Here is a 26,302-nt window from a genome sequence, read left to right on the forward strand (position 1 = left end):
GGACCACCGGGTACAAGGAGGGCACTGCTGACCACAGGTGTCCAAATTCTCTCCCTGGTCATTTTTAGCTCATGGAAGTGTCCTTGTCACCTACCCAGGACACAAAAAATGTTTTTAGAGTGACACCCAGATAAGCAATGCAGGGATGGTGCAGAGATGCATAATCATCCATGTCCTCAACAGCAGGTCTGCTGGCTAAGGGACATTGTCTGGGGTTGGCATTGGCCCACCCGTTCTGAGAAACATTATGGACTTTCCAGACCTACTGCAGAGGGCACACATCCCTCTGTGTCAGAGGCACCTCCTGGTGCAGTGTGTCTCTTTGCAATCTTGAACTCATACCAAGGATCAATAGAGCTTCCCTCTGTGTGAATTTATGCCAATGGGCAAGGTATGTTAAATAAACTGCTAGTCATTACCCTGCTATCACTCCTGCTCCACTGAGAGAGGACTATGTTACCACTTAGCTTATGTTGCTTTAAAACTGTCTTGAAGATAATATAAAAAAGGAACCTAACGATAAAATTTCTCTTATTCCAGAATAGGAATATCCCCAAGGGCAAGGTATTCCTACAAAATTATTATAATGCTTTGACTGCATAAGCACAACTGAAAATGTCTTCTCTGAAAACAAGTCGTAACTCTATTTTCCTATCTGCAGCCATTAACCTGATAAATTTGGGAAGGTCAGCTAAGGTGTAATCCAATAAATGTGCTGATGTTCTGAGTAAGTACCTTACAATTTGCAGCCTAATCTATTATCCTACTATAAGACCATCAAATGACTCACCAGTTTTAATACTTAGTACAGATCAAACAAAGGAAAATATCAAAGCTTTACGTTCTAGTTCCACCTTTCAAGGACTTGTTTGAGTACTCTTTAATTACAGCAGATGATACATCCAACTCTGGCATTTTCTTTCTCTAACAGCTCAAGTTAGAAGTTGCTGTAGCTGTACTTTTCACAGGACATCATTATGTTAACCACTAAGTCCTGAAAAGCCTGATAAACTGAACAAAAGAAATTAGAATTTGATCTCAGAGATGGAATTTGGCTTCTTCTGCCCACCAGATTGCACAGTGTGTAATGCACCTGGGAGACTCACCATCCTGGGTGAAAAGGAGGGAAAAGTCTGCACAGCCTCCACCTGAGCTGTGGGCAAAAAGCCATGGGAACGAGCATGTGCCCCAAGCAGCACATGTAATCTTGGAGGCTGACGCCCAAACTTGGCCTATGGCTTCAAATCTTCCAGAAACTCAAATACACCTGCAGAAGTTTGCATCTGAAAGCTGTGATTTTTTATTTTTCTTTTTTAATGGTAAAGGTGTAAAATAAAAGTGAAAAAAACAACCTATCCACAGAACCCCAGATCCCAAAGGAAGAAGTATCAGGAGGCAGTCGTCAGCAATGTCAGCAAACTGCAAATGCTCAGCAAAGTGGGTACAGAAGTTACTACAAAGATATTGGAGCTGCTCAGGGGCATTGCCAATGAAAAGGGGGAGCACAAATCTCTTTCAGTTAACTCGCAGTGTTTTGACACTATAAAGCATTTCCCAGTAACAGTGTGCATTTGTGTGTGTTTGGCCCACACAAACAAAATGAACATGGGTTATTCAAAGCAGTGCCTGAGCAGAACTTGTCTCATTTATGGCAACAACAAAAGCTCACTGGGAAAAGGACTGAATTGTATCTGGTTTACATTGTTGCTCTTTTTGACTGACTAACCCAAATTAGACTGTTTTTCAAGCACAATTCTGTAATTGTATGCAATAACTGTGCACATGCTGCTAGAATGAAAGAAGAGTTTAATAGGGAAGTCCCTGCAGAAGGGATGGGAAACTCAGAGTCTCTGTGGCAGATGGACACTTCCAAAAGTGCACAAATCTGATTTCACTTGCTTTTACTCAGTTCACAGACTTAAACGTGCAATTCTAAAGAGACTCTGATCACTACTTTAGTTCTGCTCCAAAAGTATCAGTTCTCAGCTACTTAAAAGAAATGCAGCAATGAAAAGAACGAAAAAAGCCACAAACCAAAGAGAAGGCTATATGGGTGTGCACCCATCACTCACCTATCCCTTTGATACTTTTGACTTTAGGTGTTTTAGTAAGGTTAATGCAGCATATATATAGCTGCATACATCCCTACAGACATGTAAGAAAGGAGACCAGTCATGAGATTAGGAAGGAACGACAGGGCACAAATGGGCACAAACATATCTGGAATGATTTTATGAGATTTTATGAGATCCCAAGAATTGCCCTTTTTTAAAGTGCCACCAGGGTGTCACCACTTCCTCTGATAGATAGATGACATCTCACCAGAACTTAAATAGCTCCACTCAAGCACTACCTAGGATGAGTGACAAAAATTAGCCGAGCCACTGACACCCCTGCAGTCCTTGTCTAGACACAGCAGAGAAGTGTGAATTCCTGTCTGCCTTGCTGGGCTACAGCCACCCTGACAGCTGAGCTATGGTCCAAGCCACTTCATCGCCACTGATTAGATGACAAAAAACAAAAGAAAACAACTTGAGACGCAAATATCTGGATCCTTCTGGCAGCATGACAGATAAAAGTTAACAAAACGGAAAAACAAGAAGAAAATAAAAGCATAAAAGTACTTGTGAACTGAGTAGGTTTTAATTCACAAGCTATTGTTGGTTAAAAGTTGAAGAGAATGAAATGCCAATTTTGAAAGTATTTCTCTAACATCTCCGTGGCAATCTAACAATCGGGATCAGAGGCCCTTCGCTCAGAGGTGTGGCAGCTTTTGAGCTGGTGCCCCCTCAGAGCAGCTGTGCCCTTCTCCCCATTGACATCCACATCTGGATGCTATCAGGAGGAACTGGCATGCCTGCTCGCAACAAATACCAAGCAGTTAGCAAATTGACTCCAGAAGTCGATGCTGGCCCCTTTCCCACTGTCTGTTTACGCAACGTGCCACTAACCTGTTGAGTCCGAGGTTTGTATGGAGAGCTGCTCTCCAGGTCGGCCAGGATGCTGGTCAGAGAGTCAATTTCTGCATCTAAACTGGACCGCCTCTCTTCAAGCGTCTTGCCACCAGGATTCACCTTAAAGAAGAAAGAAAAGTTCCAGTTATTCAAACCACTTGGCCTGGTACGTGATTTCTTACTCGTATAGCTGCTACCATGCCCATCAATAACTCTCCAGTTTCAGGGACAAACAGGCTGAAATGCTATAGTTCCCTCCAGAACTAGCAGCAAGCCTCCATCTCACAGGGATTTATGTTGCTTTGGGGCTTTTCTTCATGTATTTCCCACAATGGGAAATGTGAATGAAATACACTGTGTTAAAGTGACTTGGAGGATTAGCAATTCGGCAATTTGCTGCTGAGGTGAAGAGGCAGGACACCAAGAATACCCATCTGAGAAAACAGAGCTGAGGACAGGCTTGGAGAACCTGGATCCCAAGAGCATCTCCTCTGCCATGTCCCCATCTCAGGCAAAGCACAAACAGAGAAGAACTGCAAGCCATAGTGGCCAGCGACCAGCCACATGCACCTATTCTTATTCTAAATCAATTCTTGGTAACTGTACCTGTCTGATTCAACACTTCTTCACAAATTTCACATGAAAAATGAGCCTCTTCAAGGAAGAGTGAAAAGGTTCAAACCATTTCTAGCAGATTCAAGGTGAAGGGCGGGATTTGCAATAAGCAGTCACAAAATAGCATAAATAAGGCCCTTGTGAAAAGGCTACTATGCAGGAAAGCCCAGAGAAAAATGCCAACATGCAGCCAGGACCCTTTCTAATTCAATGAATTTTGCTTTCTCTGTGCTTTCTCTATGCCCAGCCCCACTTGTACCCAGGCTGGTAGGGACACTCACGTGGAGGGGAAGAGACATGAATTTTCACCACCACCACCCACCTCAAAAAGTTAAACCCAGGTCTCAGCACCACAGGAGAGCATGTGACCCTCAAGCCAATAAAGAGGACTCATTCACATGCTTTGTTTTTGATAAATTAACCTAGTCCACAACTTCTGGAAAGGACCTGTGTGCTGTACAGCCCAACCCAACAGTGGTACATCCTGACAGGGCACAAAGGCACGTACAGATTAGGAAACCCTCCTTAATGTTTTCAATGCTTTGGAAATTAGGCAGCTCCATCGGGAATGTGAAATTTAAGAAAACCAGCTAAGGATCCCTACAGTGTTGGAAGTAGGTACCAGGAGCCAGCCCCACTGAGCCAGCTCACAATTAGGGCATGCAAAGAAACCAAAGTTCTTCAGTCAAGGGAAACATTACATTGAAAGTCTTTTCTCAACATGAGGTAATTTTCTTCTGTCTTTCCATTTTTTTACTTATCTGCAAATCCCCCAGACAGAGTCTCTCCACATACATGCAACCACAGAGCTCAGTGCAGAAGAGCTCATTCAGAGCTTGACGACTTCAATAATAAAAATACTAAAGAATTACCTAACAACTCACCTAATATCAACTGCAAAGCCTGTTCAGACCATACCAGCACCTCCCCACAGACAATCCAGCTCTGTTTGCCTTCACTCTCACCAAGTTACTTCAACTTTCCAAGCCAAAAATTTGCCTTTTCCTTTGGCTCACTGGCTGTTCCAGACAGTTTTTATTTAAATTTCATTTCAGGAGTATTCGATCATTACCTGTTTTACAGAACTCCCCAGTCATCAATCTGACACATAAGTGGCAAGTTGGTCAATGAGAGACAGGCTATGCAAAGTAGACAGGCTGTTAGTTGGCCAAACTTATACGTGCTGAGGCATTCATTATTTCCTAACGATTACTAAATTTTATTGGATTAAAATAAATTTGGCTTGACTAACAAGAAAATGGAAGCTCCAATGTGCTTTATGCAAGAACACGCCACTTAAAAGGCTGAAAGTCAGGTTAGAAACTACTTAAAAACTCAACTCTTCTTGCTTATTTTTATTATAGAGCTAAAGTCTTTCCATCTAAACTATTGTTTAAAAAAAAAGAAATATTTTTCACAGGAATTACCCCAGACCTCTGCTCCTGGATAACTGTAGGCACCTGGATTTTTTATCTCCAAAAGTACAATTTCTTTTCCACTTCATGGCTCTTGTTTGGTTTTTCTCCATCCTCCAGTATTTGGCCTATAACTGCCACAGGCTTCCCAGACAGAAAAACTGTGATTGCTCCACTCCATCACGTTTTTAAGCTAAGCAGTCAAAAGTCAGGCTGGAAAGGAGAGGAGAGACGCAAAGGGCATCCAAGACCCCAGCATGTGAAGTGATAAATCAAGGGAATGGCAGACCCAGGAATAAACCTGGAGTACACACAGGACTTTCTTGGCACCCTGACCCTGGAGAAAAGGGATGGTGGTAGATGAGAAGATCAGCCAATTTCATTTCTGCTTCTTAGCATTTCTGGGCCATATTATTCCCAGGTTCTCATTCCCCAGAACAATTATGCAATAGCTGACTAGCAAACACTGCAGAACAAGTTGTAAGGTTGTAAAAGTTAAATGTCCTTAGGAAACCTAGAAAAATAAAATAAAATAGAATGGAAACATCTCTATTGATTCGGGCTCTGTAGAAGATTTTCTTATTCAATTAAAACATAATCAACATAGATTAAAAGCCCAGTTCTACAAATGCTGGAGCACAACGCAGTACAAAGGTGCCAACGAATAACACTACCGATATGTGTCAGGGCCTAATGGGACAGGAATGGACTTTGAAGACATTTAAGAAATGGTAATCTGTGCAAAGACAGATTCCTGCTTGCTCTCTCTTCCCTATCTCCACAGATCTTGCATCTTCTCTCTCCCCACAGTGCTCCATATTCAGCTGAAGGATTTGCTGCATGGGGAAGCAGGAGAAGCATTTGCAACATCAACTTCAGCAAGAGAGGGTTAAGTTATTTCTCTTCCCATGCTCTTCGTCATGACGCTGCTATAAAAGTTTTATGATATTGTTCTGGAACAAAACCCAAGCACCAGGTCCCAAGGCACAACAGGTTCACACAGACACAGCTCTGCTCCGAGGAACCCAGACTGGTTAAGCTCACGACCTTGCAGATACAAACACCGGAACCAGAAAGAACTGCTAATTCTATTTCTGTCTGGATTTATGGCATTGTTGCAGACATGTCGCTTGCGCACCCCCTCTTTCAGCCAGTAGAAGATGGAAAAACGGGTTTAAAAAGAAAAAGGATGCTATCTTTGGCTCAGTCAACGTGAGTTCGACAAAAAGCAAACATAAGCCAACCCAGTCCAACAAATTACTCACGCCAGAGACCATCCACTCACGTGAACTTCTGCAACGCCTACACTCCTATCCCCTGGCTCAGTCCCTGCTGTGAGTCAAAAGACAGAAAAACAGCAGAGAGCTTTACTGCTTGGCTTGTTTGTCCGCCCCTGAATTCCTGGTGTGCAGCTCAGAGCAGCTGTGATGGTAATCTGCTCCTGAGCCTTGTCAACCGACTCTGCTCTGATGAAAATTTGCTTTACTTTTGCTAATCCTTCCACCCAACACCAGTCAGTGCCACAGGTCCCCCCACACCACCCCAAGGGACATTCATTACAGAACATGCAGTGCAGATGTCAACGCAGGGTCTCAAATTTTGCCTCACTGTTCTAAAAGGGTTGTAAGACTATTCACCAAGCTAAAAGACATGAAAAGCACAATGATTTCCCTAGATGTCACCTTTTTCTACAATGCCAGATCACCTACTCTTATCACATTTTGCAGCTTTCAGCAGAGAAACAAGAACACTTCTCGTTTATCCAAGCCAGCTCCTTGCAGTGGGCTCAAAGAGAAGAATCTGGTTCCCAGATGTCCTTCCTAGCTCCTGCTCCAAATTCCTTTCCCTACCCAGACCCAGACACCTCTCTTTTATTCTCTGTTTTCCCCTCTCTCTATGCCCTGTTTGCTGCCCTGCAGTGCTGTAGCTCAGGACAGGCATTAGGCCCTGGGACAAGAGATGCAACATGGGACGCCAGCTTGGCCTCTGAGCCTCTACAGTAAATCATGCTGATGCCTGGTGGTGTGGATGTGTCAGAGAAACATGGAGGGTGACTTTGCAGCAGCAACCTGCTGACAAGACATATGGACAGTTACAAGTAACTCCAGTGTCCCAGTGTGTATTTTCTACCAACACAAGGCAATGGCCAAACCCCTGAATACTTTGAGACCATCAGGACTTTGCTCACCACAGTGCAATTTACCAGCATCCATATCCACCATGTCCCCATCCACCTCAGCCTTGCTCAAGTTTCATCTAATGGAGGTTGAGCTGAGCATGTTTCCTGAGAATTGTGACCAGCTCATCCTCTGAGCTGTGCTCCTGGATCATGAGCTGTCATTAGTGGGAAATGTAGTGCTGTTTTATCTGTACAGACACATCCAAGACAGCAGAGCTACAGCTAAACAAGCAACCTTCCTTGTAGCATCAACCTGCTCCACAAGCCGTGCTATCACAAGTCACTGATAACTTCATAACTCACAAGTGAAAGACTGGAGATGAACACCACGGATAGTATGAAAGGTCATACATAGCTTGACTCAAAGCTGGGGGCCTGCAGTACCTTCTGCTCCTGGTTCTTGGTTTTATTGGAAACCTGAGGTGCTTGGGAGCTCTCACTGAGCTGCAACATGTCAACACTGTTTGCACTTACACATTCAAGAATGGGGAAAAGTAGGGAGCAGAAAAGCCTTCTGGAGCAAAGGAAGGACTAAACTAGCGAGGGGAGCAAGTGGAATTTAGACAAATCAGAGGTTGTGAGCAGGTGTAATTCATATGGACTTTTGCCCTGAAAGACTTCATTGTCCTTTCCTCCAGTAAAAGCCAATGAGCCACAGCTGATAAACTCAGTGACCACTGTCTGCTTCCATCAGGCTGCACCCACCGCAGGTGCCTGTCATGCTCTGCAGGCTGTCTGAACCCTGGGGTAGGCACTGAGGTGGTGGAAAGAGCAAACAGAACAGCCTCCAAACAAGGAGTGAGCCTCTCCTCATGCTCCATGGCCTTGGGCACTGGGCTTAGACAGAGCCACAGACTGAGCAAGAAAGATGGGGCTCTTTAATTTCCTATTTTAGCTGGGGGCAGGTAAGGGAGAGAGAAGTGTTTGATTTTGATGGTATTCACCACACTTACAAGAAGAGATTGGGAGAAATGTTAACTAGGAAGAAGAAAGGAAGTGATTCAGTCTTGATATACTTCAGGATGGAGGTTGTGTTTAATTTTTCCTTTTCTTCTCTTTCTTTGCTCTTTCTTCGATGATTTCACTGCCAGAGGCAAGGTCCTTTTCAGACACACACCCCTGCTACTTCATCTCTCTCTCGTTCTTCTTTCCAAGGTCACAAAAGCCATCTAAAGCCCAAAAAGACATTGCAGTGGCAAAAAGATGCATCCTGAAAGGCATCTATCAGGAAAACTAAGCACCCTGAAGAGTTGCATTGTCTATTCTCCCCTGAGCCTACAGACAAGTGCAAACATTTTCTTCCAAATCCCCTAATGTAAATTAAAACAGTCCCAAGAGGCTGCACCCCCACACATGCACATGGAGACGAAAGGTGACTGCAGCATTCAGGGCAAAGGGGGTCTGAGATGCTTGATTGATGCCTAATCTCCATTCCAGGCACCAAGGAGGGGCTGTAAAAGAAGTCATGCCCTTTAAAAACAGAAAGATTGAGCCTTTTGAAACAAATCTGAAATGATGGAAGATTTCAGCAGATGTGACCGCAGTGATTTCACCAGATGTGATTGTATCAAGGATCTAATAGAAAAGAACTTCCCTGCTGTTCCATCAAGCTAAAGTCAGGCCTGAAATATCCTTTTTAGTCTTTTGATGACATCAAGGATAAAAGCCAAAGGGAAGTTAGGTTTTGATTTATTTTTTCCCTTGCTTTTCTTTTTTTCAGGCACAGAATAGTTTTACCTGGTTTGTGTTGCTGGATATTAGCAGGACCAAAGGAAAACACTTCAAAAGTTTAAAGAGGGCTGTTCAAAGGCACCATTTGGTGTCTCAGATGCTGCTGTCATTTAATCTAGCAACATTTCTACAACTCCGGCCACTTCTGAAGATCTCACTGTAAGGAGACAGGTGGGCCTACCTGGAACAGAGCTTAAGTGGAATGAGGGTAACCATCCACTACATTTACTTCCTACGTTTACTGTCCCAAAAAGGGCCAATAAATGTGTCAAATATCTTCCCCTGGCAAAGTTCACACCAGCAGCTGTGTCACTGCAAAATGCAGGAGACACAGTGGGGTAAAGGGAGCTGCGCTCCTCAGGTCCAAGCGCAGCTCAGCCAGACCTATGGCATGGGTTTGGCACAGCCACAGTCCCACATTCCATTTTTCCACTCATGGAAAACACAGATAGCACTGGGTATCCAGATGGAACTGATTTCTGAAGCAACAAGGTACTGTAATGAACTGCATGGGCTTTCAGTTGGGGCAAATGAACCACCAGATCATGAGAAGTTATTTGCTAAACATTGCTAGGAGACACCTTGCAAAACCTTAACAACTGATTTAAGAACTCACTGGTGTAGAAAGCTTATGAAAAGGACAAATAATAAAAATATTAAAAAACAACAACAACAACAACAAAAACACACACAAAAAAAAACAAAAACAAAAAACAAAAACAAAAAAAAAAACCAAAACAAAACAAAACAAACAAACAAAAAACCAAACAAAACAAAACAAACAAACAAAAAAAAAAACAAAAACAGAAAAAGCAGATAACAGAAGAAAGTGTGAAATTAGAAGGCATCAGTCTCAAAACAAAGAAACGGGGGTAGGTGTTTTGTCACACAACATACCACTAAGCTGTGGATCTACTTCTGCTGCAAGAGGCTGTGGTTGCTATGAGTTTACATGGATTTCAAAAGCAGCAGGAGCAACACATGGAAGAAAACTCCACCAAGATACATAATAAATAAAAAATGCTCTGTGTGCCCCCTTTTGCATTTTTCTCTGGCCACCAGTGATCTGATTTGGCTCTACAGACATTCACATAGAGCCTCCGCTTGTGTTTTCTATCTGCCCACTGACAGCTGCCAGTCACCTCTGCCGGTGGGCACATTCCAGTCTCAGCAGGTAAATAACTGATCATCACCTTAGTGCCAGGGTTTGGACCAACACCTGTAAACCCACTTCTTCCTTCCTTGTAGCAAAAACAACAGAAATCACAGTCAACTGCACTCAGCCTCCTGGGACACATAGATGAAAGACAGCAAAGACTCTGTTGCAGTTATGAATCTGTATGACAATAAAGATTTATATTTCCCTAGAGATTAGTGTGACAGGCACTGCTCACATACAATACCTAGGAAACATCCTCATCCCAAGAAGCTTATTGTCAACTAGATACCAGCCCTGGGAAGAGAAAGCAGGTAGAGGGGTGGGAGCAAGGTGCTGCAACTGGAGATACAACTGAGCTCCCTTCAGGCTACCAAGATTAATCCACTGGGCCAAGCCAGCTCCTTAAAGGACACTTAATTCTTTCTATTTGCCATCCTAGCCCCAACAAAACACACCAGAAGACAACAAACCCCTGCCCAAGACATCCAAGCTCCACCTGCAAGTACACTGCAGGATGGCCAAAATTTCACATGACCAAAAGGCTGCATCTGAGATGCTGCCATGCCAAGCACTGGCTTGTGGGCCAGTGGTGATCTTCATCACTGTTTAATAAGCCATTGCCCTCTGCTTAACTTGAGCAGGGCCCCAATCCTGAAACCAGCATCTTGGCTCTGCTTGGGGGCAGCATGCACAGTGTGAATGCGCAGCAGAGCCCAGGAGTAATTACCCTGCCAGCAGCTCCTAACCCTAACACTGGAGGGAATATTTTGCCACAAACACCCATGGTTTGTCCAGACTTCTCAAGAGGATTTGGCCCTGGAGATTAAGCAGAATAAGCAGAAGCAAAGAAAGGATGGAACTGCATCATAGAAGCTTAGCCAACAGGCTCGGTGGCCTGGGACACTCTCTGCTGAAGCATTGGGTCGAAGGCCAGCAGCAGACAACTCTGCTGGCTGTGGTGGGACATGGACAACAGACCACGAGGAGATTTGCAACACTTCCTGTCCCACTGCCACTCCGAGGACAACAGAAGGCAATTATGTGACAGGAGTAAAGAGCTTCTGATCACTGAGTTTTGCCCATGGAAAGAAGTCCTGGAAATGTCAAGGTTAGCTAAACGGGGTTTTTGAAACTGCAGTGCTTCTCTGGGCCTCTACACTGGAAAACAGAAAAACGGCAAACGCTGTTCAGTCAACCAGAAGATCTTCGTACTGTGGGCCAGCTAGTACGTGGGGAAGAGGCACTGTAATCCTCAGCACATGAAAGCAACAGGATGGATTTGATAAGGAACAGTCAGGGGATGAAGAGAGAGGAGGAGTCCCACGAGCCGACATCTGCCAGAGCAGCAGACCCGACAGTCCTGAGAGTTTACTTAACATGTCTGATCAAAAGCTTTGGGAGTCTTGTCTGTGTTAAGTGCTACCAGATGCAAAATCAGCAGCAAGATGAGAAGTATATTAATAAACTAAGGAGGCACATAAAGTTATTTGAAAACTGAATGGGGAAGATGGGGAGAGAAGGGGGAGAATAAAACCAGTTTATTTTTCCATTAAGGCAATTTAATATTCTCCGAGTGGAGTTACAATCACTCGTCCTTGGGAATTAAATTGAATTAGAGAAACATTCCTGTTCATCGGCAGAATATACAATATGAAGGGGGATATATTATTTTTTTCTTTATGCTTTCGGCAGGACAGTGCTGCCTCTTTATTCACAGGGCAAGAACAGCTGGCCATGAAATCCTTTTGACCCAGCATGACTTTCACTGACTTAACTAACTTCACAGCAGCAGGGAATATATCCCTTTTCTTTTAATTAATGCAATTACATTAGGACTCATTATTGACAATTATGGTGACTGTTAAAAGTTTCCCCTTTCTTTGCCCACTCCCCCACCAACTTAAAATCTGCTCCAATATCGTCACAAATTAATGTTTAATTAGCCATCAAGTAGAGCTGATGTTCCCTGCAGAGTATTGCCGCTTACAGAAAAACTGAGAAATAGGAGAACACAGCGGATATTTCATCATCTGCCTCCAAGGGGAACCATAACCGAAGAGTCACCAATTACCCCAATACAGTTGCGAAGTTTAATCAATGTAGAAAACAAATAGCTCATTAAGTGTCCAGTCCAATAATGGAAGACCTTCCCACTGAGTCATACAACATGAATGTTACATTTACAGAAGATCCAATGGCGATGTCAATGGTGTTCATCTCCACGTCCTGGCCAAGTTGTGATCATCTTTCCTTTTCTGGCATAAGAAAAGAAGTAAGAGGAGGATGCCTCCAACAGCATGGGATGTATCTGACAAGCCATGAATTACACGTGCCTATGCACAAGGCAATCTGTCAGACTCAGCCCCTCCCCTCTGGATTTACATCCCAGAGGGGAAAACCACACCAAACACTGTCTCCTGCCTGGTGCCAAACCATCCAGGAGCAGGGAGAGCACAGAGCTGAAGGTGATTTTACTCCTTTCAACACTTGTGGTGAGTCTGGCACTGACATATTGTGTCCAGTATGGGAAGCAGCATTGTAAGAACTTGAAAGACGCCCCAGAAAAGCAGAAACAGCTGAAAAGGAGACACGTAGAGAGCTCACTTGGTTTCATCTATGAAGGAGATTGAGTAGCTTGACAGCAATATCTAAACCGCTTCACAGAATGAAAATGCCAGATACCAGGAGACTGTCCAACCTAGCAAACCAGAAAAACATACAGAGGTTGGGAAGTCAAAGCTAGAGAAATTCCATTTAGAAATAAGAGAGATATTCATTTACGTGTAATACTGGACATAATTAAATGTTAAAACAAACTTCCAAGATTTCTCCACCTCTTGATGTCTGTGGATCAAGGCTGGATGCCTTTGGTCTCCCTGGGTGACCGGGCAAAGCTTTATGATCTGTGTTTGCAGAAGGGCACAGCTGACAATTTAATGACTCTGCCTGGCCCCCACACCGACAGAGGTGAGAAAGAAACAGCTCTGCCACATCCATAAAGATCTATTGACATCACTTTGTGTTTGCACCACTGTAACTGGGAATTAAATTTACATGAACAAACTCTATCCTACACAAGACTGAATATTGTGACAGTTAAATAAAGAGCTTTTTAAAAGGCACATGTCTCAGGCAATTTTAATCAAAAAGGATAGGTTTTGTTAAAGCTACCAATTTCAGAAAATTAAGGTTGACTAAAACTGTTTTTAAAAACTCCTTTTGGAATTTAATCACATATTGGAAACCCATATGCAGCTGCTTGTGTCACCTGCAAAAAGGCAGTATAAAACACAAGCATATGCTTAATTTTACACGTGTGCTTAAGTTCTATCAACTTTAATGAAGTTTAAGCACACAGCCAAGCTTCTCTGAATTTGAGAAAGCATTCCTGAGCATGGGCTGTGTAGCTACTAGAAAATCACCACTGAGAAAAAAAAGTAAAATTAAAATTGGCCAGTCAATTTTCACAGCCTGAGTAAGCACCAGGTCCAGAAATTAAACATATAATAACATACTTCTGAGTTTGTTTGCTTGTTTTGTTGTAATAGGAAGGGGTGAGTGCCAAAATGTTTGCAAGGATTCCCAGTGAACCTGGCAAAATGTCAGCAAAATGGATATATAAAACTACATGAAAGTCAATGGCTTGGGTTCGGCTTCTGCGGAAATGAGTCATATTAAAATTCTACTATATGTCTCAAAGCTGAGAAGAGGAAAATCTGGACCCTGCCTCAGCCTACATGTTTTTGGAGTGGTCAATGGCTGCAGTCCATGGGGCAGGCAAGCCTCAGCTGGGCAAACCCCACAGCTCTGATTCACTGAGGAAGGTTCTTGCCTTCAAGAAATTTGCAATCTCATTTTCCAAACCATTAGGCCCACTTCTACATTTCCTTCCAGGATGCCAGATGTGTGTCTGGTATTCGATTTGGATGGCTGACCAAGGGGTTTTCTTTCCTTTTTAACAACAATCTCCTCTTTTAGACACTTTACGTTCTACACATCTCCTAAGTGAGAACCTCAGCTGAAGAAAAGGGACCTGAATTACACAGAAAGTTGAACAACAAATAAACTGTGATGCCCAAAGACGGCTGCAAACCCCTGCTGCGAGAATCCTCAGTGTGCAGGTCCCTCCCAACTCCAAACTTCAATTTGATACTGTCCATATGCAGATAAAAGAATGTAAGCTGCTGTCTTTCAATAAGAATTGATGCATCAGAAAAAGCAGTGCCTCCAGTACACATTAGAAGCCAAACAGGATTTACTTCTGCAAAGAAAGTGTATCCCTTACCTAAGAGTCTTTAAGAGGCTCACCTGATCTCAGAACTGACCCCACGCTGCTCCCTGATGGCAGCCCTACCACCACCCATGGGGCACCTGGGTGTCTGCACAGATTTCAGCAGTGGCATCTTTTGGAAACACACAGAGAAGGGTTCTGCAGGGCAGAACTGGGGGAATTTGCAGAGCCAGAGACAGGGGGAGGAAGGGGAGAGCAACTCAGTGGAGTAACAGAGCTGAAGAGGAAGGCTAGACCTGGAATATGACAAGACATGAGACTGTTTCCATGGCAAAAGAGAGACACGGAGATGAGGAGATGGAGAGGGCAGGAGGTGTAGCTCAGGACTGTTGAACGAAAGGAGCTTTTACAGCACCTCTGTCACTTGCTGACTTCAGCAATACTTGGAGTTGCTACAGCTTTCCCAAACATTTATATTTTACTTCTCACACCACTACAATCAATACTAAAAACATCATATGATGTTTTCCAGATGCTTTTTCTTACCTGTTTTTTGCATGTTAAAGCTAATCAACATCATGCATTTTAATCAGCAAATCCAACTGAAAAATACAGTTGTGGAGAATGGTCCTTCAAAGATGGACCTTAATGGCAGAAGACACTTAAAACCATGTCTGGAACAAATTCCTTCAGTTCTGGCTACAACATTTTTCACTGATATTTCTACCACCTTTCAGCTTGCTCAGCCTCTTCACAGAGGCAAACAAAACCACCCTTCATGGCAGCTGAAGCTGTTTTTCCCAAGCAATGGAAACTGAAAAACAGAGACAGGAACCTGCATTTCAGCCACTTCCATTCTTGGAAATTAGATGCTCTCACAACTTCTCCATATCCACATCTCATTACTGCCACATAGAATTTCCATCAAAAATAGGATGAAGCTTGCCTTACTCTTTGAAAAACTCCAGGGCTGTAAACCCAAATTTAGCAACAACTGGATTCTCCAATCAGTATGGCTCTATTTTCTTTTCTCTTGTTTGACCAAAGATCTTTTCTATACTGTTTAGGATCATAGTACTTTAAGCACCAAAACCAAGGTAGAAATCAGACTGTCTGCTCTGTCATGTTCCAGACTACCACCATGCCCAAGCTGCATGGAAAGACTTTGACTTTCTAAACCACATCTTCCAACCCCAACGAGCTTCATAGAAAAGGCCGTCATAGAAAAGACATAATTTGTCTCTGCAATTTTTAGCATTTCTTTTTGCTACTGACAGTCTGTTTGTTTTAGCCTTGCTTATTGCTGCATTACAGTTCCCTAATGTAACACAGGCTACCCAGGATTTGAGACAGTAGCAACCCAAGAGATTTTTCCTAGAACCTACTAATCCAACAGCAGATTTGAATAGCACTCAGAAATGAGAAGAATGGAAATTTCTTTTGCAAGGTCATGTTATCTCACTCTCTTCCATCACACAGCTCATCTGCTTTGATGTGAGAATTCCCATATCTTCGTTATCTTTTTATTTTCCCTCTGCTTAAATAATTTTACCTTGGATACAATGATGTATTTGCTGGGTTTTTGTCTGTCACTGGCTGATACTACCTCTGAAACGATAAAACTGCCTGCTTTTTTGCATGCTTTCCATGCCTCCCCTATTACTTTCTACATTCATGTCTCTATTATGCACGGGTGGATAATCCAGGTTACAGATTACCTCTCTGCAGGTGCCAGCTGTGGCTGACTCCAGCACTGGCAGTGTGACAGTGGCCCACAAAGATGTGCCCACAGGACCAAGGAGATGCCCAGCCAGAGCTTTTAACATCAGGCACAGCACCAGGGGACCACAGCCTTCTGTTCAGACCCAAGCCAGCACATGTGCTATGTCTTAACTTGGGAGGGATTTACCTTGATCATCTCTGATCATTATAATCAGCAACATTTCTGACCTTTCTGTTTCCTCTCATGACTTTTTAGAAGGTCCTATACCCTTATTTACACACAATCTGTATCAGGCTTTTGCTTTCTTCTGTTCCCTCACCTCATCATGCCATATGCCTGATTATGAAAAGCTGCCCTGTTCCATCTCCAAAAGCATCTCCCAGCCTCAGTCACAGCCCTCTTCCCAAAGAAAGCACAAGTGTGCCCAGTGCAGGTCCCGGCACATCCTGCGTGCTGGATTACTATACTAAACAATAACAAATACATTAAATAACACAGTAATAAGCATGATGAAAATAATGAGCACAGTTAACTGTTTGGATCCTTGCTTACTTTGTAGTCCTTGCCGAGAGGTTCAGCTGTTAAAGGCTGTCTGGCATTATAACATTGCCAAGATATTAATAGCCAGACAGGGAGATGAATGGCACGCTTACGCCATACAATTAAAACTTTTCCAGTTTACCCTTTCAGTAAAATTTGTGGTTTATAATAAGCATCTTTGTCTATTCTGAAGAGAGTAAGGATTGGAAAGTTACATAGATGGGAACAGAGGTTCATTAAAGATTTAAAATAGAATGTGGTTTGGCATTGTAAAACAAACATGCGTATAAGATGGGTTGCATCAAGAGCTGCCTGAAAGAAGTGCTCAGTATTCCTTCTCTCTTGTGATCCTGGATATACTGGTCATGCTACCCACAAAAAAGGGCAAAAAAGTAACATAAAAAATGTGCATGCTTGTTCCCAGCAATGTGGAGGTCTGCTCTATACCCTCACTCATGATGCACTTCTTGTACATATAGGGTATATAAATATACACGTGAGAAAAACATGCATTTTATCTCTCGTGCATCCTGATATTCGTCAACACATACAGGTGTTATAGTAATGATTTTTCTCACCTTAGAGTGTAGAAACCCCTATTATAGAGCAAACACATATTGACATGTAGATACCCAGTGAGCATTTAAACATACAGAGAGCATACACGTTATTTGTTTAAGTCTAATTTACAGTACAGCACATTCCAGTTTCTCAAACACATGAGGAAGGCAGAAGGATGGAGACAGATGAAAAGCATTCCTGCAAAGCCAAAGTTTGAGTAAGAGGGTTACCATTACCAGGTAATCTATTTATACTGTTGGACTCAGCTTCAATTTAGATAAAAGGCAGACGCTTATCACATGGATTTTAATAAATCAGGTTAGGAGTCCTAGAAATCTGAAAAAGCTGGATCTCAAATGGCAAGCAATAGACACAGACTATGGTCAAATGGCAAGCAACAGACACAGACTATGGCTTTATTTGCAGAGTTGCTGGGAACTACTGCTGCCTGCCCAGAGTCAGGCAGTCCGGCCAGCAGTGAGAGCTGCCCTGTGTTACCCGTGTTCCTCGCCAGCAAGCACCTACACCCAGGCCAATAATTCCGATGATTAACAAAATCTAGCACTAGAGGGAGGCTGAACACATGTTCTGCTCTCTTTGGCCTTTTCAGCTTCTCCAAACGTTAAAAGGCAGGTGATTTAAGCAAGCCTAGCGCCCACAGGCAGAACCCAGTCTCCAAACAGGAGATGTGCTATTTAAGGCAGCACCCCCCACTGGCAAAATTCATGTTCCTTCCTCCCCAGCTATTTGTCAATATGTGTACCCAAAATGAAGAAATAAATCTTAAAAAAATAATAATTAAAAAAAAAAAATTCCTCTGTTCCGGCTGTTTCTTCAGCCGGTGACTCACAGCCCACAGAGGCACCGCCACCGCCGCCGCCACTCGCGGGGAGCAGAGTCAGGCAGCGAAACAGCTGGCAGCCTCCTCCATAACAAGGATGAGGCTCTCGCTTCCCGCATCTATCAACACGTTCCCACCTTCTCCCAGGCGTGAGCACAGGTCTCCTCTGAACAGCCTTGCGAAGGAAGGCACACACGCCTTCAGACAGCGTTTCAGATTTTCTCTTTCCAAAATTCCTTGGCATCAGGAATCTGAGCCCTTCGGCTGATTTTCTGCATATCACAACAGGATGACGGGATCAGTGAGTTCAGTAGGTCTGAACATGGGAATAGTCCTCTAACCCTGTAGCTGCAGCCCTGCAGCCCCTCCAAGCATAGGTGGTTATAACAAGAACTGGAATATTAAACTATTTTATATTGCACTTCATGGAAATGCTCAAAGTCTGATTATTTCTACATTTTAACCCCCAATCTAAAACCATTTCTTCACATCCTTTTTGATATATCCCAAATTCTCCCTCTGTTCAGCCACTGATCGTGTTTAATCATTAATTTGCAGTTCTTACAGTAGTGAGGCAGTGGGATGTAGCAGATAAAATTGCCCTGGGATGCAGGAGATCTTGGTCCTATTTTTAACCTGCTACTGGTCAGCTTGGTGACCTAGGCAAAGCACTTTCCCTGCTCCACTTTCCTTATCAGGAAGAGACTGGTATTTCTTTTGTAAAGTGTTTTGTGGCCTACCAATAAAAAACACACTGATAACAGCCAGGGGTTGCTGGGAAAGAGGCGATCTCCCAGCTGAACACAATCCTCTCCGTCCACTGTTGCAGCAGCATCTCAGATCCCAAATGAAAATCAGACCCATTAGTGGATGCAGGTAATTAGTAGCAATTTTTAAATGGATGTTTTCCCAAGGTGGCCCTTGGCAAGTTGGCAGCTGAGGGTCATATCTGCTCTGTGCCACTCAGGTCCTGCCCCAACATGAAATATTGTGCTCTGAACCTCACCTTTAAGGAGAACTGGTCATTTCAATCAAAGCCAGTGAAGACCTGAAGCCCCTGTAGCACCCATGACCCCCGAGACAGCCTTCATGAGGATGGGGCACAGGGCAGGGACTGGCTTCCCACCCCACTGCACACAGTCCTCATCCCTAAGCAACCCCGCAAGGAAGAAAGGAATTGCCAGTGCCATGAGCAAGGGTCCTCTCTGTGAGCCAACAGGGCACTTGAGAGGTGGCTCATGCGATTTTTTCACTTTTTGTCTCTCTGGCCTGGGCAGAATGCCTGTTTTGAAACTAGAAGGCAAAAACATAATAAAAATCTGCCTCCCTCCCTCCCTCCCTCCCAGATCTATCTATTTCCCTTCGACAAACAGTGATTTCATTTTTCTTCCCGTCCAGAATTTTTTTTCTTTCTCTTTTAAACTGAGCCCAGGCCAACGTGGCAAAAGGCTCTTTGCTCATGTCCTTATTTGTCAAACACACCATTGCCGCGCCCTCACCACCATTCTGGGAACAAGTCCTTGCCTTCGCCGTCTGACTGCAGCTGAAGGGGAACTTCCCAACACGACTCTTCCCCAGCCCAAACACACTCTGTTTAAAATAAATATTTCCTTTTCTTTCTATTTTTTTTTTCAAAATGCATTCCAGTTATTAAGAAAAGAGTTCAAATTTCTTTCCCCTTTCCTCCCCAGCACTGCTGTGAATCTGAATATGACGGATCTAGATGGAAAAACAGAAATTACAAGAAAACGCCAGATCTATCACAAAGGTATTTCATGACCCAGCCCTCCTCTGATTTCCATCAGAGCATAAGTGAGATACTAAAGTACCTTTTTGGATCTGATCCTAAGTGGCCAGTTCCACTGCCCAAATAGAGATCCAGAGATAAACAGGCCTATGAAAACTGGGCATTATTATTTTAACTGCTGCTCTTAAGCTACAACTTAAACTGCAATAATCTGTGCAGCTTTTAGCTGTCTGCTAACAGTAACACACGAAATGATAATAAACTAAACTCATATTCTGCTGTCCTCATCAACTTAACACTTAGTATAAAAAGCACTACCCTTATTTCATAAGCTGTCATCAGCACTGTGCCATTCAGAGAGAAACTTCTGAGGTAAAATGGCTGATTTGCTGGAACAGATAAGTTTCAAACTCTGGAGTAGATCTGGAGGGCTCTCACCGAGTCCACAGGGGCCAAACTGTCCAGCTTCAGGCCTGGTCCATGCTCAGGAAGAGGGTCTGCTGCTCCAGCACTTACATTCAGCAATGGGGAAACTGAGGCATGGAAATTAAATGATCTGGCATTGGAGAGTAAAATCAGCCTGCTGGAGCCCAACACAACACATGCTCATGAGATCCCTGATTTCAGGCAACCATATCCTGAGAGCTAAGAAAGGATTCACAGAAGAAGGAACACAGTCACCACTCGTTCTGCTCCTTTAGCACAAGAATGCCCAGAGTTGTGAAAATGACTGTGTTCACAAAGGCACTGAACAGCTTTCTCCATCACTAGCTGCCCTTTTCCTCCTCTCTTGGGCTTTACATCTTGCTTCAGCACAGCTTTAGCTGTTCTTGAAAGATAAGGAGCTGATCTTGCAACACAAAACCCTGCTGGCTCCTGACTTTAGCCCTGACTTTTGTCTGCTCCTGATCTACAGAGGATGGAAGGGAAAAGAAAGGGGAATAGGTGACAGGAGAGCACAGATTAAAGGCAGGGAGCCATGTTTGCTGCATAAGAGTACACCTGGGGTGGTGACAGGCAGGAGTGCTCAGGTACAACTCATAGGCTCACCTTCCTCCTAACAGGATACCATGCAAAGGAATCTTGCTCTAACCACGCTCCTGCCAAAACCCAACACAGAACGCAGCTCCAGCCCCAGTCTCCCAAAGCCAGAGAGAAAGATGTGACAAATAGCAATTCCATGAGCTCAGCAGGAAGAGCCGTCCTGTCAGGTGGTTCTACCAAGGGGCACATGCCCGTGACAGCCCCGAGCGGCTCAGACACACTTTTGGACCTATGGCAGAAGGGAGGCATGTGGAGCTGAAAACACGAGCTCCTCCTTGGGCAACGTGGCAAGAGGGAAGCCAGACCCTGAGGAATCACATGAGGTACCTTGACCCCTTCCCACTACTCAGGCTCCTGGTGCAGGCAGCCGTGCAGGCAGTGCCCTGCCTTCGCCAGGAGCCTGCTGTTCCACATCTTCCCAGGGTGCTCTGGAAGCTCCTCGGCTCCCACGGGGTCCACTCTTCTCAGAGAGATAAAAGACAGAACAACACTTGCTGGGGAATTACTTCATTCCCCCAAGGCTGGGAAAAGCCATGCTCTGCACTTGGCGAATGTCCCTGACGGCTGCAGCCTTTCCTGGCAAGGGAGAACGCAATCCACAGTAACCCCTTCCTGCTCGAAGGCTGCTTCCCACACCAAACCCACTGCAGGAACAGGCTGAGGCTTTGTGATAGCATCTGAACATCTCGCCACAGGCAAGAGATCACAGCAAGCCCATGAGGGAGGGAAATGTTTTCTTTTTACTGAGGCACAAAGTAGATGAATTGACTCAAGAGTTTGTGAGAGGGTCAGGAACTAAGTCAGGTCTCTTGAATCCTGTTTCATGTCTGCCTGCTGGCCTGTTCTCAGGTTCAAACCCACCGAGAGACACAGGACAGCCACAATCTTCCAGGGCCATCAAGGGCAGCCACATGGCTGTCGGTATGTGGTTACACAACTCTCACCAGCCTCAAACCTAGACCCCGCTCTCTTTGTTCTCACTGCTCCTCATAGAAGGTTCTTCCAGACCTTTGGAGCCTCAGTGTTTATAAAATTTCTAAACACCAGCATGAAGGTACTCCTGGAAAGCTCAGTCTCTCCTGTTTCTGCACCAACACTCACACAGAGCTGAATTAGGGGTTTAATCCCTGAATGTATTTCAAATTCGGAACCATACCCCTCCTCAGCCTTCCTTTTGCTCAGCTAACAAGCCAAACTCTTCTAGTCTCCCCTGGCAAGATCAGCTCCTTACTCCTTGATCACCTCGACTGCCTGTCCCTGCAGTCTGAATGCATCACTCCAGAATGTGCCTGAGCAAACACAACAGTAGCTGGTACTCCAGGCAAGCTTGCAATGTCTGCACAAACATCCTCATACCTTTCAAAGCTGTTCAGGGTATGTCCACACCCACTTTGGACATGCCATCATCACCTGATGCATCTTAGAAGTTGCATTTTCATCCAGATGGCAAATCTAGAAGATCCAATCCAGTAAAGAGGGGGTGAAAAGGGTCTCAGTGACATCACTGAAGCCTGGGCCAGGGCTTATTTTCTTCACTTAATTTTAGGCACCGAAACAAAGCACTTTTAGGATCAGATTACTGCCCTGAAGTCTCTCCACAGTCCATGGAAGGAGATGGCCATTCCAGAAAACAATTCATTCTGGGAAGGCCTTGCTCCCATCCACCATCACAAGGACACAAAGCAATTAGTCCTCTAATTCAAGCCGGATGGGAAAAATCCTTTAATAGCCCAGCAAGTTTTGAATGGAAATATTCCCTGCTTGAGAAACACAGCTTGCTAAAGTTGACTTGGTTATTCCTGACACATGATTTTTAACCACAGAACTTTGCAACCTCATTTTATTAGCATTCATTCATTTCCACAATTTCTGTGTTATTTCTGCATGAATGATAAAATTGTCTTCTTACCTGCACATTGTAAGTAACATCATCCAGGGGGGGTGGGGGAGGAAAGGCACCTTGTGATGATGTGATATTCCCGAGGTCATCCACAGGAGGTGGCGGGGGAGGAAGAAAGTCCCCTAGGAGAGAGAATGGGAGAATTTAGGCTCACCAGCATTTTCCCACATCATGACATGGATGATCAGGACGAACCCTGCTCTCCTCACAGCTCTGCCAGTTGGTTTCATGACACAGGACAAAATACATTGTTTAACCATTAAATCTTCAGCTCCAGCCTCCACCCCTCGCTGCTTCAGGAGGTGGCTATGACAGCTCATTAACACTGGCAGATTGCTTAGAGGTGCTCAGCCAACAAGTGGCTCCACAGATCAAAGCTGCATTTCAAATCTGCCATAGGCAACTACAAAATTTGCAACAATGAACATCCCATGTCTAACCTTGCAATGGATCCCATCCAATTCACTCCCATTGTGTGCTAAACTATGCCAGCTCTTCTTGATCCCTATAAAGACAGCATCAGGTGCTATCTAAAAGCAGGGATTCCCTGCTGCAGAGGACACATAGAGGGCTGGAGCAGGAACCCAAAATCTAGACCTGCCCATCTCCTGCATCCCTGCTGCCAGCAGGCAGCCACACTTTGCAGCTCCCTCTTCCTATTGGGACTTCATAGCTTCACATAAAGAACTTCTGGGAAGATCACAGGGTCTTCTCAGCGACAACAGCCACATGACGGGCCAGTTGCAAGCACAGAAGCATGCACCTCTTTTAACTTGGGAGGATTTTTACAAGGGGGCTGATGAACAAAATTTCTACACTTCCATTTGCTCATCTTAAACTTCTAAAAGTGCCAATGGGATGACAAAGCAGCATACTGGCTGTGAAGCCATCCAGCCTAGAAGAAATGGGAGATGGGAGCAGAGAGAAGTTATCCTTGAGAACTTCATGTGACATGGGAGCACAAAAGAGAAAGAAAACACGGACAGAGCACACCACACTACCAGGCTCTCAAAGCACCTCCTAAGGGTGGAAAAAGAGCGTTTGCCATTAATACTGGATTTGTCTTCTGGGAAAGCAGCTGCCTGAAATTTGGATCACTTTGGTATGTTTTTATTTCTCCTTATGAAGCTTGATGGCGCAAAGTAGAGCTGTTTGTAGTTGGCTCTCCTGTGTGCAGCACCTGGCATGGAAGTTTCAGATTAATAGAAGTGTGATATTTCACATCTATAGGAACTTTGCTTTTGGAGGATTTTAACCCTTTTGTAAGGAAATATGAGCTCCCTGCCTGACCCTCCGTACCTCCATGCAGCCTGCTGGCTAGAGGCCCTCAGCACCATCCCCAAATACCATGGAGCAGGCTCAGGTCAGAGAGGTGCTGAGCCAAACCCGTGTGACCTTCAGTCCTCTGGGCCACCTGTGCCCAGGTATTAAGCCCTGGGTTCAGTCCACCCCAGTCATGGGCACCAGCTGGGCACCACCACCAGCACAGCACCTCCATGCAATCTGCCATGGGAAACAGATGGGTCTGCAGCCCTGGAAAGTTTTTCTGTTCTATTTCAAATCACTCTATGAAAGACACAAACTCCTCTTAGGATTTTCAGGGATGTTATTTCCCAGGAAAGTAATTTCTTCCCATTTTCCCCAAAGTGAGCGTGAATGGGACTCAAAAAAATCCCCTGTGAATCCCTAAGAAAGTATCATCCTAAATACAGATGCTCAAAGACAGTTCGAAAACAACACACTGAAAACTAATTTAAGACAACCATGTTGCTCCAATACATAAAATCCCATGAAACCTACTGGCTCATGCCTATGACAGAGTTCAGGATTGATTTTTTAAAAAATTATGTCCAATAACATCTGCAGTATCCTTGTCTATGCCCTGTAATTAATCCAGTCTTTTATTTCAAATCATGTGAAATACAATAAAGAGTAAAAAGAAAAGTAGAAAGATTTTGAAATTAATATCTAAGTGTTTAGTTCTAAAAAATGCTGGTATGTTTGAGTGCTAAGTAAACTTTTCTCCTTTGCTCTGAAAATGACCCTCCAACCAGCCAAGGCGATTTTGCAAACAAATTCAACTCCAGGGGACACATACTTCCCAAAAAATATGCTTCAGATGATGTTTCTCCAGTTAGTCCCAGCTCCGATGCCAAAGACTGATCTCCCTGCACAGCACATTAGTCAGACACTCTTGTTTTATTACAACCCTTCAAAATACCTAAGAAAAAATCACGGTAGAGAATGTGTTGGAGGGGATGAGAGAGGGAAAAGGGCAGGTTTTGTGCATAAACAGAAGGGAAAAATAACAATTGCTATAACAGAAGGGGAAAACAATGACTGTTAAAACAAACACAAACCAAATACTATTTTGCCCCTTTGGAAGATCCATTCCTCCTGGAAGAAAAAACACAGTGGCAAGATTTTTCAGAAAAGTAGCAGAAAACTTTTTTCTGTCCTTTGGAAAAGGACAGAAAAAGAGAAGAGTCCTTTCCTGGAGTTTGGAAGAAAACACTCTTCTTTGCAGCAGGAGACAGCTGGCTTTACTGCATCCCAGACCAACTCTTCTATGTCCCATGTTAAATAAGCTGCTGGCTCCACTCTCCCCACAAATGGGAAGGTTTTTAGATTGGGAAGCAGAGAGCAGATGCCTGATGAACTGGGGGGACCTTGCAGATGTTTGGCCTTTTCCTGGTCCTCTGTGAACAGATGGGCTTTTCTCCTTCACAGCTTTAGTTATTTATTCTGCCACTGCGCTTTCCTCTTTCCCACACACAGCCACAGGACCCGATGCTGTTCCCACTGCACTCACGGGAGAGTATTCCCTCGGATGCAGAAGGGAAAGCTGTTACTGTATTATTATTATTGGCATTGCTGGAAGTCTCCCTCCGGCAGAGAGGGAAGTATGCAAAGACTAAAATCTGTGTCCTGAGCAGTGTATGATTCTAGATGACGTCTGGAAGAAACAGGTCTACATTTGAGGGAGTAAAAAAAGAGCTTACACTCCCTTTAAGCGGGGTGTCCCTAAAATGCTCCTTGGGGATCTTCCTCAATCACAAAGCTTTGCAAGCCAGATTTCACTTGCTTAGAGCTGGACAAGGCATGGGAGGAGGCAGGAAAGTCCATGTTCAGAGGAAGCATATCACTGCCACTCACTGCTGACCACCTTCAGCATCAGACAGCTATGTGGGCAGCTGTCTGGGGAAGGGACCATTCCCTGGTCTGCATGGATGCAGCAGCAGCCACAGGGGAATGGGGCTCTGGGTTACCAGTTAACCATGGGCTGGTGGAGGACACATCCCACCCTGAGTACTCACTCTCTCCTGACTGATTTAATCCAGCTTTGAATAAGGGATAAGATGGGCAAAAGGCTCATTAATATTGATTACTGTTCAGCACTGAGACTGGTATTTTGGTTGACTTTCACCTGGCATCAGCCTGAACACTTGGATGTACTTCAAGTTGTTAGAGTGACTGCACTGAGTTCTGTCTACAGAGAGACATCAAGGCACCTCCAGAAAGCAATTTGTACTTCAAGGCAGGTGAAGGGACTTGCCTTCCAATGGCAAGTCTCCCCATGGAGGCAGCCTGGGGCAGGTATGTTTGGAGGTAGGGAATCACATCCTGCCCCTCCTCACACTGCGACACAGTCTGCCTTCAGT

At 44.3% G+C, this 26,302-nt stretch overlaps 1 protein-coding gene across 6 annotated transcripts in view; it reads right to left on the bottom strand.

The window, feature by feature from the left end:
- The window catches only part of LPP (LIM domain containing preferred translocation partner in lipoma), a 325,524-nt gene that overhangs the window by 149,259 nt on the left and 149,963 nt on the right, over positions 1-26,302 (bottom strand). For all 6 annotated transcript variants that reach the window (XM_027685929.1, XM_027685925.1, XM_027685928.1 and 3 more), the window contains 2 exons: positions 22,650-22,762; positions 2,952-3,074 (listed from right to left, as the gene is read on the bottom strand). In XM_027685929.1, the coding sequence (XP_027541730.1) occupies positions 2,952-3,074; positions 22,650-22,762 (236 nt within the window). The remainder of the gene's footprint in view (positions 1-2,951; positions 3,075-22,649; positions 22,763-26,302) is intronic.

This window comes from Neopelma chrysocephalum, unplaced genomic scaffold (assembly GCF_003984885.1).
Source record: "Neopelma chrysocephalum unplaced genomic scaffold, ASM398488v2 Primary Assembly neopelma1_69, whole genome shotgun sequence".
Lineage (NCBI taxonomy): Eukaryota > Metazoa > Chordata > Aves > Passeriformes > Pipridae > Neopelma > Neopelma chrysocephalum.